General features: G+C 35.5%; 5 protein-coding genes and 1 long non-coding RNA gene across 10 annotated transcripts; 4 read left to right on the top strand and 2 right to left on the bottom strand.

Annotated features, from left to right (window-relative positions):
- Positions 1–411: 411 nt before the first annotated feature.
- LOC111480004 (transcription factor bHLH87-like) lies at positions 412–1,346 on the bottom strand. The gene is made up of 2 exons (XM_023124952.1): positions 1,023–1,346; positions 412–947 (listed from the first exon to the last, which is right to left on the bottom strand). The coding sequence occupies exons 1-2, from the start codon at positions 1,234–1,236 to the stop codon at positions 460–462; spliced, it is 702 nt and encodes a 233-aa protein (XP_022980720.1). The 5' UTR covers positions 1,237–1,346; the 3' UTR covers positions 412–459.
- Positions 1,347–4,152: 2,806 nt separating this feature from the next.
- Positions 4,153–5,003, top strand: LOC111480005. Its single transcript, XM_023124953.1, has 2 exons — positions 4,153–4,575; positions 4,671–5,003. Exons 1-2 carry the CDS (start codon positions 4,213–4,215, stop codon positions 4,989–4,991), a joined length of 684 nt encoding a protein of 227 aa, XP_022980721.1. The 5' UTR covers positions 4,153–4,212; the 3' UTR covers positions 4,992–5,003.
- A 1,907-nt stretch (positions 5,004–6,910) lies between these two features.
- On the top strand, positions 6,911–9,269 carry LOC111479954. The gene is made up of 3 exons (XM_023124884.1): positions 6,911–7,123; positions 7,274–7,923; positions 8,547–9,269. The coding sequence occupies exons 2-3, from the start codon at positions 7,420–7,422 to the stop codon at positions 9,180–9,182; spliced, it is 1,140 nt and encodes a 379-aa protein (XP_022980652.1). The 5' UTR covers positions 6,911–7,123; positions 7,274–7,419; the 3' UTR covers positions 9,183–9,269.
- A 3,545-nt stretch (positions 9,270–12,814) lies between these two features.
- Positions 12,815–16,281, bottom strand: LOC111479937 (IAA-amino acid hydrolase ILR1-like 4). 3 transcript variants are annotated; one of them, XM_023124853.1, is made up of 6 exons: positions 16,175–16,272; positions 15,829–16,056; positions 15,480–15,605; positions 15,064–15,378; positions 14,101–14,229; positions 12,815–13,465 (listed from the first exon to the last, which is right to left on the bottom strand). In XM_023124853.1, exons 2-6 carry the CDS (start codon positions 16,033–16,035, stop codon positions 13,058–13,060), a joined length of 1,185 nt encoding a protein of 394 aa, XP_022980621.1. In that variant the 5' UTR covers positions 16,036–16,056; positions 16,175–16,272; the 3' UTR covers positions 12,815–13,057. The 3 variants fall into 3 exon arrangements, with proteins under 3 accessions (XP_022980621.1, XP_022980619.1, XP_022980622.1); XM_023124851.1 differs by having other exon boundaries at positions 15,829–16,281; XM_023124854.1 differs by lacking the exon at positions 15,829–16,056 and having other exon boundaries at positions 16,175–16,262.
- Positions 14,236–14,780, top strand: LOC111480045. The gene is made up of 2 exons (XR_002717734.1): positions 14,236–14,493; positions 14,719–14,780. It is a non-coding gene; the product is annotated as an uncharacterized LOC111480045 (long non-coding RNA).
- Positions 16,282–17,645: 1,364 nt separating the features above from the next.
- LOC111479905 (putative F-box/LRR-repeat protein At5g02700) lies at positions 17,646–21,025 on the top strand. Of its 3 annotated transcripts, none has more exons than XM_023124810.1 (4): positions 17,646–17,777; positions 18,216–19,772; positions 19,873–20,046; positions 20,653–21,025. In XM_023124810.1, the coding sequence occupies exons 2-4, from the start codon at positions 18,474–18,476 to the stop codon at positions 20,908–20,910; spliced, it is 1,731 nt and encodes a 576-aa protein (XP_022980578.1). In that variant the 5' UTR covers positions 17,646–17,777; positions 18,216–18,473; the 3' UTR covers positions 20,911–21,025. The 3 variants fall into 3 exon arrangements, with proteins under 3 accessions (XP_022980578.1, XP_022980577.1, XP_022980575.1); XM_023124809.1 differs by having other exon boundaries at positions 17,646–18,037; XM_023124807.1 differs by having other exon boundaries at positions 17,646–19,772.
- Positions 21,026–21,631: the final 606 nt, after the last annotated feature.

Raw genomic sequence — 21,631 nt, 5'->3', positions numbered from 1 at the left:
CGCACCTTTTAAGATATTCTTGGTTATGATTTGAAACGACCCAAGCTTATATGAGCCTTTTGAAAAAAAAAAAAAAAAATCCTTAAAGCATTCAAGAGGGATAATTCTGAAGAATTCTAAATTCCTTAAAGAGCATGGAGAAGTGTGTGAGATGAGTTTTAGATACCTTACAAGAATAAAATTTATACCGATTTTGAAAAAATATTTTTCGAATAGGAAATATTATATTTTATTTAAATCCAATTTATATTTAACCCATTTGAATGTAATTCAAATTTTAAATACTCTTTAATGCGCTCAAGTTATACTAAGAAGATCGTGCTTGATCAGTTCAACCTTTCGTCATGTATGTGAGTTATACTCGTTGGAGTTGAAGCACACAACCTGTAAGGAAAATTCTCTAAACGGTGCGAAGATCATAGATTAATATTTTATTGATAAAGATGATAGATTATGATATTAGAGAGGAAAATAAGCATTAATTGTGGAAAAAGGAGGGTTGAAAGATGTGGAAGTTGAGAGACAATCAATGGATCCAAGTTTGTAGCTTAACCCTTCTAGTGCTTTGATTTGTGCCCTAAGGAACTTGAGATAGCTTGCTGCCTCATCCAGCATGGAGGCAGTGTCCATTTTGCTCCCACCAGGAACTAACCTCTGCAAAGCCCTAATTTTTTCGCTTATCTTCTCCCTTCGTTTCCTCGCTGCCACCGTCTGTGGCTCCTTCGATGTATTAACGTTCCTCCTCCTCTTCTTCTTCACCGTCTCTGATCCCGAGCTCACTGGCCTAAACACCGCTGCATAGTATACCAATTCCTTCATTTGTGACATGGCTCGATCTCGATTAAAAGGCTTGACCTCGTCGTTGTTCGAAGATGAAGTTGTAGAGTTTTGTTGTTTTGACTTGTGGTTTTCAAAAATGTCCAAAACTCCACCCTTTGGTGCAATTCCTACGTAACAAAATCTCGTGGGTTATTGCATGGAAATCTAAAGCTAATATTGCATGGTAACGTTAAATATTAAACCTTTGTCATTTTCAAGCTCTTCCAACAAATCTCCCTCCGACCAAGACTCTGAATCCTTTGCCATCTCTGGAAACTTCGACATTCTTGCAACCATCTGAAGCTCTTGTAATGGAAGACTCGAACAACGACTCGAGTCATCGGAGACGAATAAGCTTTCGTTACAACCGTTGTGTTCTTCGTTGCTCCACGAGCCATTCCAAAGCAAATCATCCATAATTACAGGCTATGGAAGGGTTTTGAAGTTTGAGGAGAAGACAAAAGGGAGAAGGGTTCTTCGTTTTTGGGCCTTGTCGATTTGGTGGGGGGAGTGGAGGTGTTCGTATTTATGAAGATTTGGAGCAATGAGATGTCCTCATAAAGTATATTGAATTGTTTCTATTTGCTTTTTTCAACCAAAGCATTCAATGTATAATAATATACTTTCTTCACATTTGCATTTAAATGAAATAAAGATGAAGATAAATACGAACACGATTTTTTTGTTCAAATGATTCAAATTTTTAATTTTCTTCATTACCGTCCCTGTTTCAATCTTCGAGATTCAATTTTCTATTTATTTTGGTGGTAATTCACGAGTTGTGCTTACACTGTTGATAGTTTTTTCCATCTTGGTGTTATTTTTAATTACACTAACTCTAATCAATTCAATTCAATCATTAGAAAACAACTATAAATAGACTAAGACATGACATAGATTGATTGAGTCGGTGTGTCATATCTATTTTTTTAAAATAAAAATTATACCCTCAAATTTAAAATTATAGAAAGTAATTCTCACCCAAACATTATTTATGATTAATATTTATTCTTATTTAATAATAATGTAAATATTTTGTTGGTATTTTAGTATGCTTTGAAATAATAATAACTTAATTTAAGTAAATTTGAATTTATTTGATATTTAAAAAAAAGGCAGGTAAAAAATCCGAAGAAACCCTCCATTTGAAGAGGCCCATTAGGAGAAAAGAGGGGACCACTACAAGACAAAAGGAGGCCCATTTGAGTGTATTCTAAGACGTTGAGGATGAGGTAGGTAGGGCAAATACAATGAATCTATTCTATTCAAACAAACAAACCTAAACAATTCAACATTGCCCTTTCGATTGCCCTTTTCTTTTCCAAAGGTTTTTTTTTTTTTTTTTTTTTTTTTTTTTTCCCTATTTTTGGATATTCTAGAGGGATAATCTGATCGTTACTGTCGGTTCTGTAAATCTTATCACTTTGTAATTTACAAGTTAAAAAAATATATTTATTTGATTTTCTAATTTTATAATTTAAAAAATATATTTAACTAAACTCTTAAATCTTATCACATTATAAATAATAATCTATTAAAAAAATATTTATTTGATTTTCTAATTCTATAATTTAAAAGATATAAACTTACTATTATTCATTTATATAAAAGAAAGAGATTAAACAAGTGCATTTAAAAAATAAAACGAAATTAAAAAAATTTAAAAATACATTTTGGTTTTTTTTGTCAAATTTATCTCATGATTCCATTGTATTTTGTTAAAAAAAAAATGAAAATATTTAATAATAATAATAATAATAATGAGTGGTACCAAAACAAAATACCAAACATACCCTTGAAAGATGAATTCGATATCATTGGGAAAATTATATATTTTCTGATTATTTATTTAATTTAATTAAAAATAGTATTTTTGTAGAAGGAAATTGTCCAACGTAATCCTTGTGCTGCCATGCACGTGAATTCCACGTTTGTAGCGTTGGTAATCCATCGTGGCATCCTATGGCTGGTTGGAACTTTGATGGAATGACATTTAGCCACGTGGGATCTATGCTGGAAAATGGGATTCTTTATTTATTTATTTTATTACGAAGATTTTAGTTATCCATTTGATCCAAGAATTTATATTTTGACTCAGAATATATAATAGGGCAAAGACAACATTCAAATTCGTATGCGACCAAAAAAAAACATTTATTAAATATTTTAGGTCAAAGACAACATTCGTCACATCAGGGATTAAATAAAACAGGCCCAATTCACCAAGTCAATAACTTTATTGGGCCGGAGTGGCCCACGTAGGTTAAGGTCTGACTTTCGACGGTCGGATTGAACGTTCCCACTACACGACAAACAAAAATTTGCCTCTCTTTAAGATCATACATTGAATCATCTACAACTCGGGTCGTATTCTGGGCCCAAGGCCCAAATCCACCCAATACACCCGAAATGAGTCCCACGGCTTTACTTCATGATAATAATAATAATTCTGTTTTTATATTCTTTATTAATATTATACTAAATTAATAAAAATACTCCTCTTTAAACTATAAAGATTTAACTTTTTTAGTATTATTATTTTTAGAATGAGAGTAATGTTTTTTTTTTCTTTTTTTTTTTAATAAAAAAAGAAAATGAATCCTAAATTTATTAAATTCAAATTACTGATATCAGAATTACCCCATTTTGCAGCACATTCTTTCGTTTCTTCCCATCAAGCAAATAGTTCAAACAATTATCTTATCCAAAAGATGGAGCCATCTTTGGCTCACTTTCCCGTCTTTAGAATTCGACACGAACTTCTTTCGGCTCGACCTCGACTTATCCAAAACCGAACAATCAGCTGAGAAAAAGAGACTTCAGCTCATCGATTTCGTGGAACAAACTCTCAAGCAGCTGAAATCGCTGAGGATGTTTAAGCTTCAGGTTGATTTCCCATGGCCGAGCTCGGCAAGCATCGTCGATCGGTGGGTTGACTACGTGCTCGAGAACAGCTCCGGGAGCTTGAGATTGTTGTCACAGTGGAAAATGGAAAAAGGTACAACTTGCCTCAAGAGTGTTCTTGCAAGCCAGTCGTTGACAGTTTTGACCGTTGGTGATTGCAAATTGTGTCCTCCTTTGGATGGCTTCAGGCTGTTGGGTATGCAAAGGGTAACCCTTTTGGGTGTTTTTGTTGAAGATGAGATTGTAAAAAGATTAGTCTCGAATTGTCGTGTTATCGAGCATATCGAGCTCGATTCTTGCCTTGGATTGAGAAGTGTTTGGCTATGTGAAACTCAAGAACTCATAACTATGAAGGTTCATAACAATAGTGGGCTGTGTGAGTTTGGGATCAAAGCCATGAATCTTCAAATTTTTTAGTTTAGAGAGCAATTTCAGCCTTGTTGCATTGTTATCAGCTCTTGCAAGAATCTAAAAACTTTGATACTCACCATGGTGGCTATAACAGATGATTGGTTCCATGATGGTATCACTCAATTTCCCACGCTTGAGATTTTGGCCTTGTCTTATTGCCACATGTTGGAGAGCTTGAGAATCTCATGCCCTCATTTGAAGAAATTCATCTTGTGTGGATGTGAATCCGTGACGAGACTCGACATCGATGCTTCTTGTTTATTGGAGCTCAAGTATTCCAGAGATTTGATATCTTTCTCTTTGAATGCTCCTACTCTCTTGCAAGCCGACATCGATTTCTCCCCACGGATTTTTGATAATCCGTGGTTTGTTAAACAGATTGAAATCCTAGCATATTTAAATCATCTCGAAGTCTTGACGTTGCAAAGTAGAACGGGAAAGGTTGGTTTTTAACGTTAAAAAAATCAAATGATTATCATACGAGATTAATGAAACTCGAGTTCTCTAATATTGTTTGTTGTTTTTTTTTGGTGTAGACTGTGGTTATTCCAGAGGAGGTGAGGGAGACATTTGCTTCCCCTTTGTATGGTGTGAAGCATTTGAAAGTTAAGATAATAAAGCCTTTGTTTAGTCCTTCTCTACAAGATCTTGTGAGGGCTTTGCTTTGGATTGCTCCTCAACCAGAGACCATCTCAATTGAGTCTGGTTTTGGTAAGAAGATCTTAAAGGTATGCATCCCTTTCATATCATTCTTTGATCCTTTAAACTTGGTTTTAGACTCGCAAAAATTGATTAAACTGAACCGAGCTTGTGAGTTTTCACATAGGTTGGAGAGGGAAACAAAACATTCTTTATAAGGGTGTAGAAATCTTTCCTAGTAGATGTGTTTTAAAACTATGAGGTTGATGATGATACGTAACGGGTCAATGCGGACAATATCTACTAGCGGTGGACTTTTGGGCTGTTATTAAGGGTATCAGAGCCAAATAGCGAACTTTGTGCTAGCGAGGACGCTAGTCCCCCAAGGGGGTGGATTGTGAGATCCCACGTCGGTTGGAAGGAGGAACACAAATCTACTAGTGGTGGGTTTGAGTTGTTACAAATTGTATCAAAGCCAAACACTGGGCGGTGTGCCACAATGATACTAGGTTCCCAATGGATTGTGAGATCCCACATCAGTTGGAGAGAGGAACACAAATTTACTAGCGATGGGTTTGGGCTGTTACAAATTGTATCAGAGCCAAACACTAGGCAGTGTGTCAACGAGGACGGTGTGGCCTCAAATGAGTGAATTGTGAGATCTCAGATTGGTTGGAGAGAGAAACACAAATTTACTACATAACACTCCTTATAAGGATGTGAAAACTTTTTTTTGTAGTAGACGTGTTTTAAAACGGTGAGGCTGACGATGATACATAACGAGCCAAAACAGACATCTACTAATGATAGTTCGCCGAATTAAATTATAAATCTAATAATTATTAGATTTCTCAACTTCACTCCTATTTCTTCCTTTGAATTTGGTTTTGTTTTCATTTAAGTTTAGGAATGCTATTTTCACTTATATGTTTGATCTCTACGCGTTCGTTTCTCACTTTGTCAATTGACGTGCTTGGCGTGAGGGTCAGTGATATCATGTGATGTAGAGGTGTGGTGTCACAACTGCATTTTTGTGGCATCTGGACAACAATTGAGTGATACTTGTTTTAACTCAACGAAAAAGTCACTCGTGAGAAATTCGGACTTCGCAAACAACGTCGGCGTATACTTGAGCCTTAGGTCACAATTGCGAGAAATATTTTAGAAAATGTGAACGGAAAAATACATTTGAAAACAATTTGAAAAAATTGAAGAAAACAACGTTATATGACTATAAGTAAAGAAGCAAACAACTCACGATACAAAGAATTAATGACTAGTCGCATTCCTCTATAATACATTTTGAGACATTTTAGTCGTGACAGATGTAGACATAATTTTGGTAAACGACCATACACCTTTGTATTGACACAACATGAAATGGTAAAAACTTAATTAAGATGAAAGCATGTAAAATGAGGTTTGGATCGAAACATCAAACATGCAACCATAAACAACATGTTCTGGACAAGCATGATCGACACATCCAGCATGTGGCTATAAACAACACGACTTAGAGAAGTATGACTGTGACATGTTCCATGGAGAAGAAAACCATAAACCTCAGATTAAAATGCTACCTCATTTTAAAATAAGATTGCGCTCATTGTAATGTTTTTTTATTTTATTTTTTGAAACAGCCTTCTTTTAACGTTATAATAAAATGAGCTGTCAAATCTCAATTTATTATTATTATTATTATTATTATTATAACGTACGAAATGAGGGCGATGCGTGTTGGAGGACAAAAGTGACATTTTTGGTATTATACAGCTCACTTATAAGCATTTTTTTCAAAACAAATTTGTTATTTTCTCTAATAAGATAAAAGTCAAATTAAAAAAATAAAATTAAAAACAACTAATTATTTATATTTTTAAAAATATACAAAACTCAGTTTTATACTTAAAAAAAAAATACTGAATTTGGAAAATGTAATAATTATATGACTAAAATGGTAATTTTAACAATTAATATATATTATAAATTAGAAAATCCTAAGACAGATATGGGAATAAGTTTTTTTTATTTTGTTTTATATAGTAATTGAATGCACATTTTACGTTGTATAATATATTAAAAATGATTATAAATTTAGAAGTAATAATATTAAATTAATTTAATGCATGCCCTTCAAAGCATATTAAATTTGAAAACAATAGTCCCTTCACCACCGATGACGAATATTGACTGTCCGGTTTTCTAGGTTTTCTCACCAGATTTCCCTCCTTCCATTCTTCTCTTCTTCTTCTTCTTCTTCTACTTCTTCTTCTTCACCACTGAATTTCAACCAGAGGAATCGATCCTCAAAGTTTCAGTCGCCATTGCCATTGTACAGCCGTTGAACAAGGTAATAATTTGCTCTGTACTCCGATTTTTTCATACTGCCATGACATATATGATGTTCTGAGGGTGACGAACTTATTCCATTTGATTTTGCGCAGTAGTGAAGTTTGTGGTGTTTAATTTTGAAATGTTTTCTTGTGGTTTAACTTCGTAGGCATTGTCGATAGGACTGATTTCATTATGCCATATGATGCGTAGCTTGAAGGTTTGGTGTTTTCCGTTTGGTTTTAGGTGTAAGAGTGTGATGTTGAACAATTTTTGTTGGATTTGAGGTTATTAATGCATTGAAGATTAGTGGTAATGGAGGACGGAAAGGATTTTGGCACTGTAATTCGAATTAATCAAACGAGATATCCTACAGTGAGGTCTCTTCAGTTCTTCTTAATTTTCATAGTACTCGGTCTTTTGGTTTCGATTATTAGTATGAATACCATTAAATATTTTGGAGTTGGAAGTGCTGCCCCTGTAGCATCGTCCTTCAATATTGTTCAGCCTGGCGTGGAAGGGCTAAGTGACATAGATAGTTGGATCAGTCCTTCTTCAAATCTCCTTCACAGTATGAGCGATCAAGAGCTACTATGGCGGGCTTCCTTGGTTCCTCAAGGAAAAGAGTATCCCTTCAACAGAGTTCGCAAGATTGCTTTTATGTTCTTGACAAAAGGGCCTTTGCCGATGGCCCCTCTTTGGGAACGGTTCTTCAAGGGTCATGAGGGGCTTTATTCCATTTATATTCATGCTAACCCATCATACATTGCTGACTTCCTGCCCTCCTCAGTGTTTTATAGAAGACAGATCCCAAGTCAGGTACTAGCTTCTTTTTGTACTTTTCTGGTGAAAGAATAAATTCCTATAGTGTTCCTCTTTTAAGGCCCTTTTTGATTTATTTCATGAAAAAGCAAGAAATGTATGAAAACTGAATATTCTTGTGGATATTCTTTGATCCTTTGTTAGAATTTGGATGATGTTTTGTAATAAAGCTAATGGAGTAGTTCCCATTTGACCTCTCAGAATTGTATGCTTGCTTGAATTAATCCATTGCTTTGCCTTATTTCTTTTGGAAGGCATACTTTCATAGCTATGTTTTGGCTTAATTTTCTTTGGACTGTTTCGTTAGAAGGAAACCATAGAATTTTCTTTAAGAAGAAGAGACTTTTTTTTGAGCTTGTAGGATGATAATATTGTTTTTCGTAGCTTTTTCTTGGTCGAAAGTGTCCCGAGTCTGTTTAAGATTCATTTCACACTTGTTGCTGATCCTTTCGCCCTCGGAGAATATTGAATTGAATCTTTTGATTGAAATTTTCTTTTCAACTTATCATAAGAACCATTTAACAGTGTTTACTTACCTAAGATTAAACTTTTCACCTTCTATTCTCGTTCTGTTGTCTAATTGAGAGCTAGAACATTCACACTGGTTTTTCTCTGTGTAGGTTACAGAGTGGGGCGAAATGAATTTGTGTGATGCTGAGAGGAGACTGCTAGCTAATGCATTGCTTGATATCTCCAACGAATGGTTTATTCTCCTGTCCGAGGCTTGTGTCCCTCTCCACAGCTTTACCATGGTGTACGACTATCTTGCGAGATCTCGCCACAGCTTTGTACACTCGTTCGATGATCCAGGACCCTATGGAAGAGGACGCTACAACAAGAACATGGCACCTAAGATAAACCTCACTAACTGGCGCAAGGGTTATCAATGGTTCGAAGTCACTCGTGAACTCGCGGTGAAGATAGTTAAAGATAAAACGTACTACTCTTTGTTTAAAAAGTATTGCAAACCAACTTGTTATGTCGACGAACACTACTTCCAAACAATGTTGAGCATGGAGTCGCCAAATCTTCTGGCAAACAGAAGCCTTACCTTTGTGGACTGGTCCAGGGGTGGTGCTCATCCTGCTACATTTGGAAAGTATGATATCACAGAACAGTTTATTAAAAATCTTTTTGAAAACAAGAGATGCCTTAACAATGGTCAACCTTCTTTCTGTTTTCTTTTTGCTAGAAAATTTGCTCCAAGTGCCTTAGATCGGTTGTTAGACGTAGCTCACAACGTTATGGGGTTTTGACAAAATCTAGGCTTCAGAGAATTGTTTCATTTTTAGAAGAGGTTCTAATGGGACTTCTCATTAATCCTAGTTTAGAGAATTATAGTTTCTCCACTCTTCTCCTCTTCTTTTAGTTATACAAAGCTGACATAAACACCATAACATTTTATACACTTTAGAAATCATCTGATTATGCACTCACCTCACCATCAAAGGAATAAATATTTGTTACTGGTTTAGGTAAGAATTTGAATTTGGTTTCAGGTTCTTCGGAACAGCATTGCAACTTTAGAAAAGAAAAGAGGGGATATTATGATGGTTGTCCCATTGGTTTTATCCATTTGACTTGTTATTCTATTCTTTTAAGACGCGAATCGTTACATAAGTCAATCAGGTCAAAGGTTGAGTTTGACCTGTTCTTCTGACTTGTCGGTAGAACTCGTGCAATCTTTAGTGAGTCTCTAGAAGTTACCCATTTTTCTCTCCGTGCCCTCTCTCTTGTATTCCTCTTTGTGTTGGACAGGTTTGGAGAGCTCTCGTCGTTGTCACCACTATGTTCAACCATCATCACCAAGAGACCAAGAAGAAGAATCAACAGTCTAGTTAGTTTGATTAATGTGGTTTAATCCAGTTTAGTCAACGGTCAATGATCTAATCAATGGTTTGGTCAATGGTTAGTGCGGTTCAACCTGGTTGGTTCATGGGTATTCACAAGACTTCAAGTCATTCAACTCAATTTACCGCAATCCATGTTGGTTTCATGACATGGAATAAGATGTCTTAATCATGCCACAAAGACTTCATGGTGGATGACAAGATTGTACCATACATGTTCGAATTTAGTGAGGTTTTATTGTATTTTCAATTTTAGAGTATTATTTTCAAGGTTTAAGTTACAATTAGTTAGTGATCATTATGTTATTATGTTATTGATAGTCATAAGAGCTACTACTTCTCAATTGATCACATGTTATTCTTGTGTTTATTTTTAAGGCTATAAATAGTATTCATGTTGTTCATTTACCATCAAGATTTTGGATAATAAAATGAAGTCGCAGATGCTTTTTAAGTCATGAACGTGTTCCTTAGCATTTCTTGTGTTTAAATTTGCAAGATAAAGTCATTCAAGTAATTTTGATCAATTTATCTTGTCGAGTGATTCAAATTATGAACTTAGAAACGAGTTTTCTTTACTCTTTGATCTTGGTTATCAAGGTAATTTGTTCCAAACTTTATTTTGAGTTGATTTTTATCGTTTTTTTGGGTTGTTCAATAATTTAGATTTAATGATTTTGTTGTTCAATAAAGTTTGTTAGATCACATCCGAATATATGAATAACTAGGTCTTTACTGTTATCATATTGTTAGATATGTGTGCATATAGTTGTTTTATGAATTGTTATGATATTCGTGCAAATGATATTTTGAATCAATACGTGACCTTTTGTATGGATGAAAATTTAAACAGTTTGCATGCAAAAATTTAATAATTACTATCTATATGCATAAAAATTACATTAGAACATAAAACAATTACCAATATGTGTGCATGAGAATTATATTGAATAGCGTGACATGATATTGAGAGTAATTACCTATTTGCATGCACGAAACTATACCACCTCCTTGTGATATGAGGTTGTGACAATTACCTATTTATGTGCATGGAAATTATAACACTGTGTTGTAATTTTGACGTACATAATTATTCATTTGTGAGAGTTAAATAGTTTTAAACTATTTTTAGGTATTTTGACTTTGCTATATTTTGTGGTGTATGTATGCATATCTAAACCCAATATAAGAGTTATGTCGTGAATATTTTCAAATACTCGAAATTTCTAAAGGTATTTTAGATAAGGAAAACGACGTGCTAGGGTTGTTATCTCTCATGTGAAACTGCCCTCAAATTGTTTTATGGAGAGATTTCTATCTTCCATTATTTTCTGATTTGTTTCAATTGTTTCTGTATGAGTTCGCGATTTGCATGTTTTCGTTGTCCGATTTAAATATAATGTCAATATGCATTTGATAATTAACTCGAATTGGTCTAGGGTTTTAGAACCTAGGTCGGTCTAGGTTGTTAAGGACTTCTCCAAGATACCTACCCTTACTTAGATGACTAAGAGTGAGATTTTGTTCACTTGGAGCGAAGATTAATGATTGTTTTTAAGAGCTCAAGCAAAGACTCGTTTTGGCTCTAATGCTTACAGTGCCGGTTTCGTAGTATATAGCAATGCCTCAAAGAAAAGATTTAGTTGCATTATAATGCAACATGATAAGGTTGGTGCTTACCCACCATGACAATTGAAATATTATGGGTGTAATTAACTAATGCATGATTTGGAGTTAGTAACAGTAGAGTTTGTCCTAAAAAGATTTGGAGGCATTACTTGCACGGAGAAATAGCCTAAACCTTCACAGATCATAGAAGCCTTTATTATGTCATTGAAATCGCCTTTGAGAGACATCTCTCAAAGGCATGCCTTGGATAAAATTTTCCATGGACTTCATCCGGTCTCCACTGTTTACTTCAAACTACCTTCACTTGGAGAGCCACTAGTCCAAACGTCATCCAACTCAGGTTTGAGTTTGGTCAAGTCTCCAAAATGGTAGGCATATTGAAACAGGTATAAAAGCTATTTTCACTCCTGCAAATCAAAGGACGAGCCTTCATAGAAGTTCATAACTAATTCAAGATTAAGATAGAGTTGCATAATATTCTCAATTAATGGACTTAGAGAATATTGCTGGGTTCAGACTTATACAAACTCATAATATAAAATATTCTCATTTGTAATAATTATAGAGTGGGTCATACTAAGGTATTTACTGGGACAAGTCGCCCAACTTTATACATATATTATAAACTCTTTAGGTTATTATTTGAACATAATTCTTCTGTATGTCAACCACGGTTGAAGATTACATTAATAACTTTGATTTTTAATATAATAAATAATATTAAATTAAAAATAAAATAATTAAAACTATTATTAAAAATTAAATCATTAATTACTAGATTTTATGATAGACTTTCCAACCAGGTTTTCACGTTGATTTAGGCACATTTTGCTTTAGTCAATTTAGGAGTAAGACACTTCCATGTGCATGTAGTCGTTTTATGAATTGTTGTGACGAGTTGTGCATACATAAGATGATATTTTGAATCAACATGAATCCTTTTGTATGCACCAAAACATAAGATAATTACTTATTTACACACATAAGAATTATATTAGAATGCAAGATAATTACGTATGTGAACATGAAAATTTCAATGTTATCTCTGAAACAATTACTTTAAGTGCGTAAGTAAAGGAATTTTACCATTATTTTATGATTTTGACTTAGGTAACTACTCATCTATGTGAATATAAGTAAACCAATTTTAAACTATTTTAAGTCACTCGACTCGTGGTTACTTTACTTTGCGATTACATGGACCATTTTAAAGTAAATAATTGAAATGAGGCTTACAATAAAAATTATTTGAATGCATTTTTATTTAATTTGCTTCTAAAAAATACCCCGAACAAAACTTAGTTATCCCATAAGTTTATGACTTTAAAATGGCGTCAACATATATTTAGTAACAAACCCAAGTCGATCTAAGGGTCTCGGGTTCTAGAGAGTCAAGTTACTAAGATGGGAGAAAAAAAAAGAACTTTTTGTGCACATGATCATGATTATTCCATAAATGTAAGAGAAATCCATCACAAGAAAAGGAAACGTGAGCGTTTCACCTTCTTGGAACATTTGGGCTGATTGATTTCTGGTAGGTACAACAACAGATGAAGCTTAAATGGAAAGAACAGAATACAGATGCTGTGGTAGGGGATTGACATTAGTACCAGCTCAATGAGATCAAATAATCAAGCGGGTCGATAGGCAACTTACAACTCATCGTGTCGTTTTTCGTCTGGGAAAGTAACTTGTGAGGGGAGTTCAAGGAGATATCTTGTAGCCAATGATGCATGAAGAGCTGCGCCATAAGGGAGTGCATCTTCATTGATACGAAAGTAAGGGGAATGCGCGGAATCGAGCTGACCCAACGTTTCATTGTTCATTCCAAGAAAGAAGAAGTACCCCGGGATCATCTCTTGGTAAAACGAAAAATCTTCAGATCCCATAACTGGTTTCATGTCCTTGACCTTGTCAATGCCAAGCATATCTCCTGCAACATTTTGGAAGTGTTCGTGCAACTCGTTATCATTCACGGTTGGAGGGAAAAGAGGTATCTCAATCTCGAAAAAATCGACTGTCCCATTGCACCTGTGCACGGCAGCTTGTCCGGTGATAACCTATAAAAGGAGCAAATGAGACTATCATGTCAAAGATTAACATATTAAGATGGCATATTAAGATGTAATAATTGATAATGAGTGTAACAACCCAAGCCCACCGCTAATACATATTGTTTGTTTCGGCTCGTTACGTATCGCCATCAGCCTCACGGTTTTAAAACGTGAATACTAGGGAAAGGTTTCCACACCCTTATAAGGAAGGTTTTGTTTCTCTCTCCAACCGATGTAGGATCTCACAATCCACCCCCTTGAGGACCTAGTGTCCTCGCTGGCCAACCGCCCAATGTCTGGCTCTGATATCATTTGTAACAGCCCAAGTCCACTGCTAGCAGATATTGTCTACTTTGGCTCGTTACGTATCACCATTAGTCTCACGGCTTTAAAACGCGTCTGTTAGGGAGAGGTTTCCACACTCAAATGTTTCATTCTCCCCTCCAACCAATGTGACATCTCACAATTACTCTAGCAAATATCACTTTTCATCTAACTTGAGTACATTATTATGTTAATGGTAATCCTAAAGACCATTCTGTTCTCAGAAATTGAGTGTCAAATGCCAAACAGCCTTTTAAGTTAAAAAAACGCTGATGAAGTCAGTGAAAGTGTTCACTTTGCAACTCAAATTTGTATACCTCTTTAATACGTTGCTTAAGTTGAATCAAGCTACTCTTCAAGAAAGCTCGGAAAGTGCCACCTATTGCGACAGAATCTGGAATTACATTGAGTGCACCACCTCCTTGAAACTTAGCAACTGTTACTACCTGCACGTTCCACTGTGTGAATAGGATTTCTTATTTGCAATAAAAGCAAGCTATTTGATTGTCAGTGCAACCCTCCTCGCAAATATATTTAGAAGCAGAGGATTGAGCACAAGGGTAATGCAGCAACAGCCCAACAAATAAATACATTAACACCATATACGTGTAACTATTTTAAGAAAATAGGAACATGGAGAGGACAATGCATTCCCTGATGTAACAGCCCAAGTCTACCGCTAGTAGATATTGTCCGCTTTGGTCCGTTACGTATCGCTGTCAGCCTCACGATTTTAAAATGCGTCTGCTAGGGAGAGGTTTACACACTCTTACAAGAAATGTTTCGTTCCTCTCTCCAACTAATGTGAAATCTGACAATCCACCCCCCTTGGGGGCCAATGTGCTCGTTGGCACACCACCTGGTGTCTAGCTCTGATACTATTTGTAACGCCCCAAGCCCACTTTTAGCAAATATTGTCCGCTTTGGTCTGTTAGGTATCGCCATCAACCTCACGGCTTTAAAACGTATCTACTAGGGAGACGTTTCCACACTCTTATAAGGAATGCTTCGTTCCCCTCTCCAATCGATGTAGGATCTCACACCTGATCTAACTCTTCAGACAATATTGTATCCATGCTTCTTAGAAAAAATAAAATAAAATAATGACATTCTTGTGTGCCTCAATTACAGGAACTCATAAGCAACCCCCCCTCATGTTAAGGGAATGCTTGCAAGATTAGCTTTTGTAGATGTTGTTGGTAAGGTTTTCATGAAATGTTTAACAATCTGATACCTTGACTGCATAATTCATCCAAACAAAATAGGAAAAGATAGCTTACCGGGGAATCTAGTGGATCAGCTTCTCTTGAAACAAGATGTTGTAAGCTAACAATCACGTTAGATGCAGCCACAATTGGGTCTATAGAATGCTGGGGAATTGCAGCATGGCCTCCTTTTCCCCTGATAACAGCTTCAAAGGCGCCGCTACCAGCTAACATGGGTCCTGGCCGGCCAGCCACTTCACCGAGAGGTATATAATGAGCAACATGCAAGCCAAAGATGGCATTAACATTATCCAACACTCCAGCTTCTATTATTTTCTTAGCGCCTCCACCTCCTTCTTCAGCTGGTTGGAAAACTAGTACAACTGTCCCCTGTTGAGTGAATAAAATCAAAGCATACTTGCTTTTTTGTAGGGATTTTGTTTGCACCTAACACATTTGTAGGGAAATTAATCCACGAGATGCATACTTACTTTCAACTCCTCACTATGCTTTTGAATGATCTTTGCAGCACCTAATACCATCGCAACATGAGCATCGTGACCACAGGCGTGCATCTTCCCAGGAACCTTACTCTTATGCTCCCACTCCACCAATTCCTGTAAGAACCAAGTTTCACTCACTAAAAAATTCAAAAAAATCCTGGAAAATTTCTGTTCAATTCATTGTCAAAGCATCAAAATATAACGAACAGAACAAGAGTACGATCATCGATGTTTTAGCATTTAATCAAACACCTGGCGTGCAAATTTCACTCTACATTGAAATATCAACTATAAGCAATCAGAAAAGAGTTCTTTATGTCAACCAATCGATTCAAACCTGCATGGCAAGAGCATCCATATCCGCTCGAATGGCCACAAAAGGGGGCTGACCAGAACCAATATAGCCGATGACGCCAGTATTTGCAACTGGGTATTTATAAGAAATGCCCAATTTATCTAACTCTGTTCTAATCAACTTACTGGTCTCGAATTCCTCATAACCAAGTTCTGGGTTCTCGTGAATTCTCCTACGGATTCCCACCATCCAATCAAACAGCTCGGGTTCCTTAGCAAATTGGAGGAACTTTTTAGGAATTTCTTTGAGCTTATTTGAGTCGGATGAAGAATCTGGATACACAAATGTTAAAACAAACAAATGTGCAATCATAATCCAAGAAACCCACCTGAGGGAAGCCATGATTATTGGCTTCGCTGCAGAAACAAGAGATTGAAAGAGTGAAATTAAGAGTTGAAGAAGAAAAGAAACGGTGAAGAGCGCTACTCTGTCAGAATTAATAAGAAAATTCACTTACAGAGTGGCGTCCGCACCTCTTCTTCCACGTAATCATTTGCATTTCCAACGTGTCGGATTTCAATGATTTAAAATAATAAAATTTTGGTTAAAATTTTTAATATTTTACTTTAAAAAATTCACTCATAATTCTATTCTTTGTAATACTTTTTTTTTTTTTTTAATGAAATGGTTTAATTAAATAAAAATTAATTTAAAGGGAACGTTAAAACTATTTTTAAAAATTATTTATAATATAATATTCATTTTTGGATTAAATACTAATAGTAAAATAAAATAAAGTTTAGAATATAATTACACACAATTCCACCTATGCATAACAACTTACTTATTTAAGCAACGTTTCTTTCTATTAAATACTTGAAGAATTCAAAATTCCACTGGGGCGTAACAACTTACTTATATAAGCAAAGTTTATTTTTATTAAATACGTGAAGAATTCGAATGATATAACTTAAATGACAAAAATATATAATGAGACAAAATAGTCACTTTCATATAAAAGTACAAAAGAAATAATAATATAAATTACATCTTTTCTACACTCGTATCATTCAAAAATAAATATGATTAATGAAATGATGTGATATCCCATATTGGTTGGGGAGGAAGATGACACACCGTTTATAAGGGTGTAGAAACCTTTTCCTAGAAGCAGGCCATGTTAGGAAGCCCAAAGCAAAGTCATAAGAACTTGTGCTTAAAGTGGACAATATCATACCATTTGTAGAGAGTCGAATGTGTTGGATGATTGATGATTGATCGTGGGTTTATAAACGATCCTAAGTAACTCTATCTCAATAATCTCTTTGGATTTATAAATTTTGTCAATTATTTATATTGGAAGAAAAGTTGAGACATTTTAATTAATTAAATACCACTAAATATTAGTATGTGAGACTCTAAAAAAGCAGTATTTTTAATAATCTATTTACCTTTTTCTCTTTATTTTATGGGAAATTACAATCTTTTTTAAAAAATAAAAAGGACTGAGAATATTTAAAAGCGAAAACTCCAAACAAAAAAAAATAAAAATAAAAAAGCTGAAAGATAAGACACAACAACGTACGATCCCAAAAAAGAACAATAAACATTAAAATCGAGGAAGATATGCACCAAAAGGGAAAATTTTACTTTATATTAAAAATATAACCTTAGTTCAAATAAATTATGAAAATTGATGAAAATTAAATGACATTACTATATTAAATTTTTTTATCTTATTTTAATAAAATAAAATTCTGAAAATATTGACGTAAACATAAATTCTGTTGGACAACTAAAAAAAAGGGTAAAAATTGATTTAAAAGATTTTATATTTATCTTTCCAAATCATTGAAATTCTTCCCAAATGTATAAGCCCTTTCTTGCGATGCTTGATTAACAAGGAACGACCTAATTTAATTCGCTTTCTGCTCCGTTGATTCTCTGCTTTGTTGAAACTTTGAAGAATCTCCCTCAAAACAATTGACAAGGTGAATTGTTCTTCTTCTTTTCACAGTTCATCTCAAATTCAACGCCATTCAACTTTACGTTATTTATTGTTTCTCTCTAAATGCCAAGTTGGGTGGATATCGGGTCAATGCATTTGTTTTCTGAGAGAATTTTTTAATTCTCTGATGGAGTTCTTAATGGGGATCGTGTGCCGGTGGCTGTTTATGATCTTTGAATTATGGAATTCTTGTAGCGACTGATTGGTCTTGCCGGCTTGAATTTGAACAAATGGTTTTTAACAGTTATGAACACTGATAATCCTTCCTATAGTTAGTTTGGATTTTGATCTCTTACGGATACTTTTGTGATGAACTGCATAATTTTTCTTTCTTCTTGCTTCTCATTCTGGGTTGCTCTTTAAGTTCTAGATGTTCTGATTTTTCGTTCCTTCACTTTTTTTTGTTGTTGTCTGCTTTTAGCTTCTGTGTTCATTTGACAACGATAAACAGGGGCTGCTATTCATAATTTTCTTCAACCATTATTGATGGAGAAGAGATTTGTTGTCCCATATTGGTTGGAGAGGAGAGGAGAACGAAACATTCCTTATAAGGGTGTGGAAATCTCTCTCCAGTAAACACGCTTTAAAATCTGAAGGGAAAGCCCAAAAAGGATAATATCTGCCGGTGGGGACTAGGGCTGTTACGTTTGTTCACAAATAAATATAAACCTCAGGTGATATGGATGATTTGCAAACCAAACATGATGGTTTGACATTGTTCTCACGAGTACCTTTTTCAAGAAGGAAGAGAAAGAGAAACGACATCGAAAATATAGATGGGATTAGAAAGAAGCAGAATAAGGGTGTGAAAACAGTTGAGCAAGAGATTGAGTCAGTTGATATGATCTCAGAGTTGCCTGAATCTGTTATTCATCATATCTTGTCATTCATTCGAAGTGCAAAGGAGGCTGCTCGAACGAGTATCCTGTCGAAAAAGTGGAGAGATGCATGGAAGTCTTTCTCCATATTAACATTTGATGAACAAAGCTTTCTCAAGACAGAAGTCGATCTCGGTAGTGATCTGCGAAGGCAGATGTTTATTAACTCCATTGATAACTCCTTGCTAAGCCACCTTACACGAAACTTTGGCATTTACAAGCTAGTGTTCCGTGTAACGCCAAAGCTCATCCTGTATCTGAATCGGTGGGTTGGCATTGCGGGGGCAAACGGTTTAGGTGAGCTAGATATCCATGTTGAGAAGTCACCCAGACATTACATTGTGCCACCATTTATGAACTCTATCAAGACTCTAACTGGATTGAGATTGCATGGTCTTAAATGGTCAAGTTTTGCAGCTTTAGAGTTCAATAATTTGCGAAAGCTGTATCTTCGAAGACTATACGTAGATCAGCAGATGATCGAGAAATTGGCTTCTACCAGTCCTTTAATTATGGATTTGAGAATTGTAGAATGTCGAGGATTAAAAAATTTGCAGATTTCAGGTTTTCGAAAGCTCGAAAGGGTTGACATGTATCAATGTCATGGTCTAAGAAGGGTTGAGCTCCAAGTTACTAGTCTGAACACATTTTGGTTTTGTGCAAAGAATTCTTCACGTTGTAAACTTAACTTAGAGTCCTGCACATCCTTGAAGAGGTTGACATTAGAGAACCCATCTATGACAGATACTTTCCTTAATAAGCTACTTTTCAGCTTTCCAGCCCTCGAGAAATTGATACTCAGCAGATGCAACAAGTTAAAGCATATTGAGATATCAAATGTCAAGCTCCGGAGTCTAGGCTTGAGAAGTTGCAACAATCTGAAAATGGTTGATATTGGTACTGTAAATCCTTGTTCATTAGACTATAAAGGCCACAAGATGGTTTTTATGCTCGGTCAGTTGTGCCTAAAGGAGGCAATTTTTTCTTTCGGTTTGAATGAGAAAGACGGTGCAGCTGATATTCCGTGTCGAAATTTAGTCATCCATTCTTTTCTTCGATATTATTGTGAAGGTTTTACGATCATCGTCTGGTTTCATAAGGTAACAATGAGCTGCTCCTGTTTTTGCATACTTGTTCCTGCTAACAACAAGCTTAACGCATCGTATGTTTCCTCTTTCTTGCATGTGATTGTGAATCAAGAATATTATAATTCATGACGAGAGCAAAGACATCCTCCTTCCTCCTCTCCCCCATCTCAAGCTTCATGTAATCAAGTCATCTACAGATCCCAAAGATTTATTAGACGGTTTGTTGACGACATGGCACCCGGAGAGGATAATTGTAGTGTCATCTCCTAGCAGTGATGTTCCAAATGTAAATCTTTCATCTTAGCCAAGCACACGTTAATTAGCTTTGTACAAACTTGTAACAGCCCAAGCCCACTGCTAGCAGATATTGTCCTCTTTGGGTTTTCTCTTTCGGGCTTTTCTTTCAAGGTTTTTTAAAACGTGTCTATTAGGGAGAGGTTTTCACACCCTTATAAAGTATGCTTCGTTCTCCTCTCCAACAGATGTGAGATCTCACAATCCGCCCCGATTGGGTGCCTAGCATCCTCGCTGGCACTTGTTCCCTTCTTCAATCGATGTGGGACCCCTCAATCCACCCCCCTTCGGAGCCCAACGTCCTTGCTAGCACACCGCCTCGTGTCCACCCCCCTTGGGGCTTAGCCTCCTCACTGGCACATCACCCAGTGTCTAACTCTGATACCATTTGTAACAGCTCAAGCTCACCGCTAGCAGATATTGTCCTCTTTCCCTTCCGGACTTTCCCTCAAGGTTTTCTAAAATGTGTCAATTAGGGATATGTTTCCACACCCTTATAAAGAATGCTTCGTTCTCCTCCTCAATAGATGTGGGATCTCACAAAACCTTACACTACATTTTCTGCATTAAACATTGACAAGCTACTGTTAATATGCAGGCGTTGCGCAAAATAAAAGGAGTAGCGGACCCAAGCTGCTGCGGCTGCAACAGTTCAAACAGAAAATGCTGGTGCCATTTCTTGGAGGACGCCAAGATTGTGAACATTGCAGAAACTGAAGGTATATCAGGTCAGTTTTATGGCCTGAAATTGCAGAATAGGATAGACCAAATAACTTGTATGCGGCTACTTTGGGAGCCTTCTGTGCATTTTGGTAAAAGCATAGGGTTTGATTCATCACCAAACGAAAAACAGTGATGAAGGGCTATGAGGAAATATTCCATACTAATTAACTTTAGAGTTATATTTGCAGCTTGCTTGGTAATCTGTATGTATTATGTACTGTGGGTTCAAATTTCTTTTCCTTTATATAATATAAAGTTCCTATGAAAAATCATATCCCCTTAATTCGTATAAGTAAGTAGCATAACTTCAACATGCTTTGGTATATTACCGTTGAATTCAAACTTAAATTTGAGTACTAGAAAGAAAGAAAAAATGGGTTCACGTTTTTTTGTTCAAAACACTCATTGTAGTCCTAAAGTTTGAGAAGTTTGAGAAATGAATTCTGAAGGGTCTCTTTGTTAAATTGACCATTTAGGCAACTTTAGCGTTGCTCCTTTGTACACCTTAACAAGTTGTGGTCTTATTCAAACCATGTCTCCGTATAATTGTTACATATGGTAAGCCATTATTTATTGTAACAAACATAAAAGAGGAAAGTGCTCCTCCGGTGGTCTCCTGAGACCAGTCGAAAAATAGACATTGATTATTGAATATTGAAAGAATAACACAACAAATGAAATTGGGTACCAATCGAGTCAAACGCATGTGATTCTCTTTATACCCTAAAAATGGGAGGATAAAGAAAGCAAGGATCACTTACTTCTCTCTCTCTCTATATATATATATATATTTTTTGTTTCTATATGTATTTATTATACTTATAATTAATGACAGACTGACTTTTATGAATAAA

Source organism: Cucurbita maxima, unplaced genomic scaffold, assembly GCF_002738345.1.
Source record: "Cucurbita maxima cultivar Rimu unplaced genomic scaffold, Cmax_1.0 Cma_Scf00005, whole genome shotgun sequence".
Classification (NCBI taxonomy): domain Eukaryota; kingdom Viridiplantae; phylum Streptophyta; class Magnoliopsida; order Cucurbitales; family Cucurbitaceae; genus Cucurbita; species Cucurbita maxima.
Note: the sequence above shows the minus strand (reverse complement) of the source record. Positions and strands in the feature narration are given on the sequence as shown.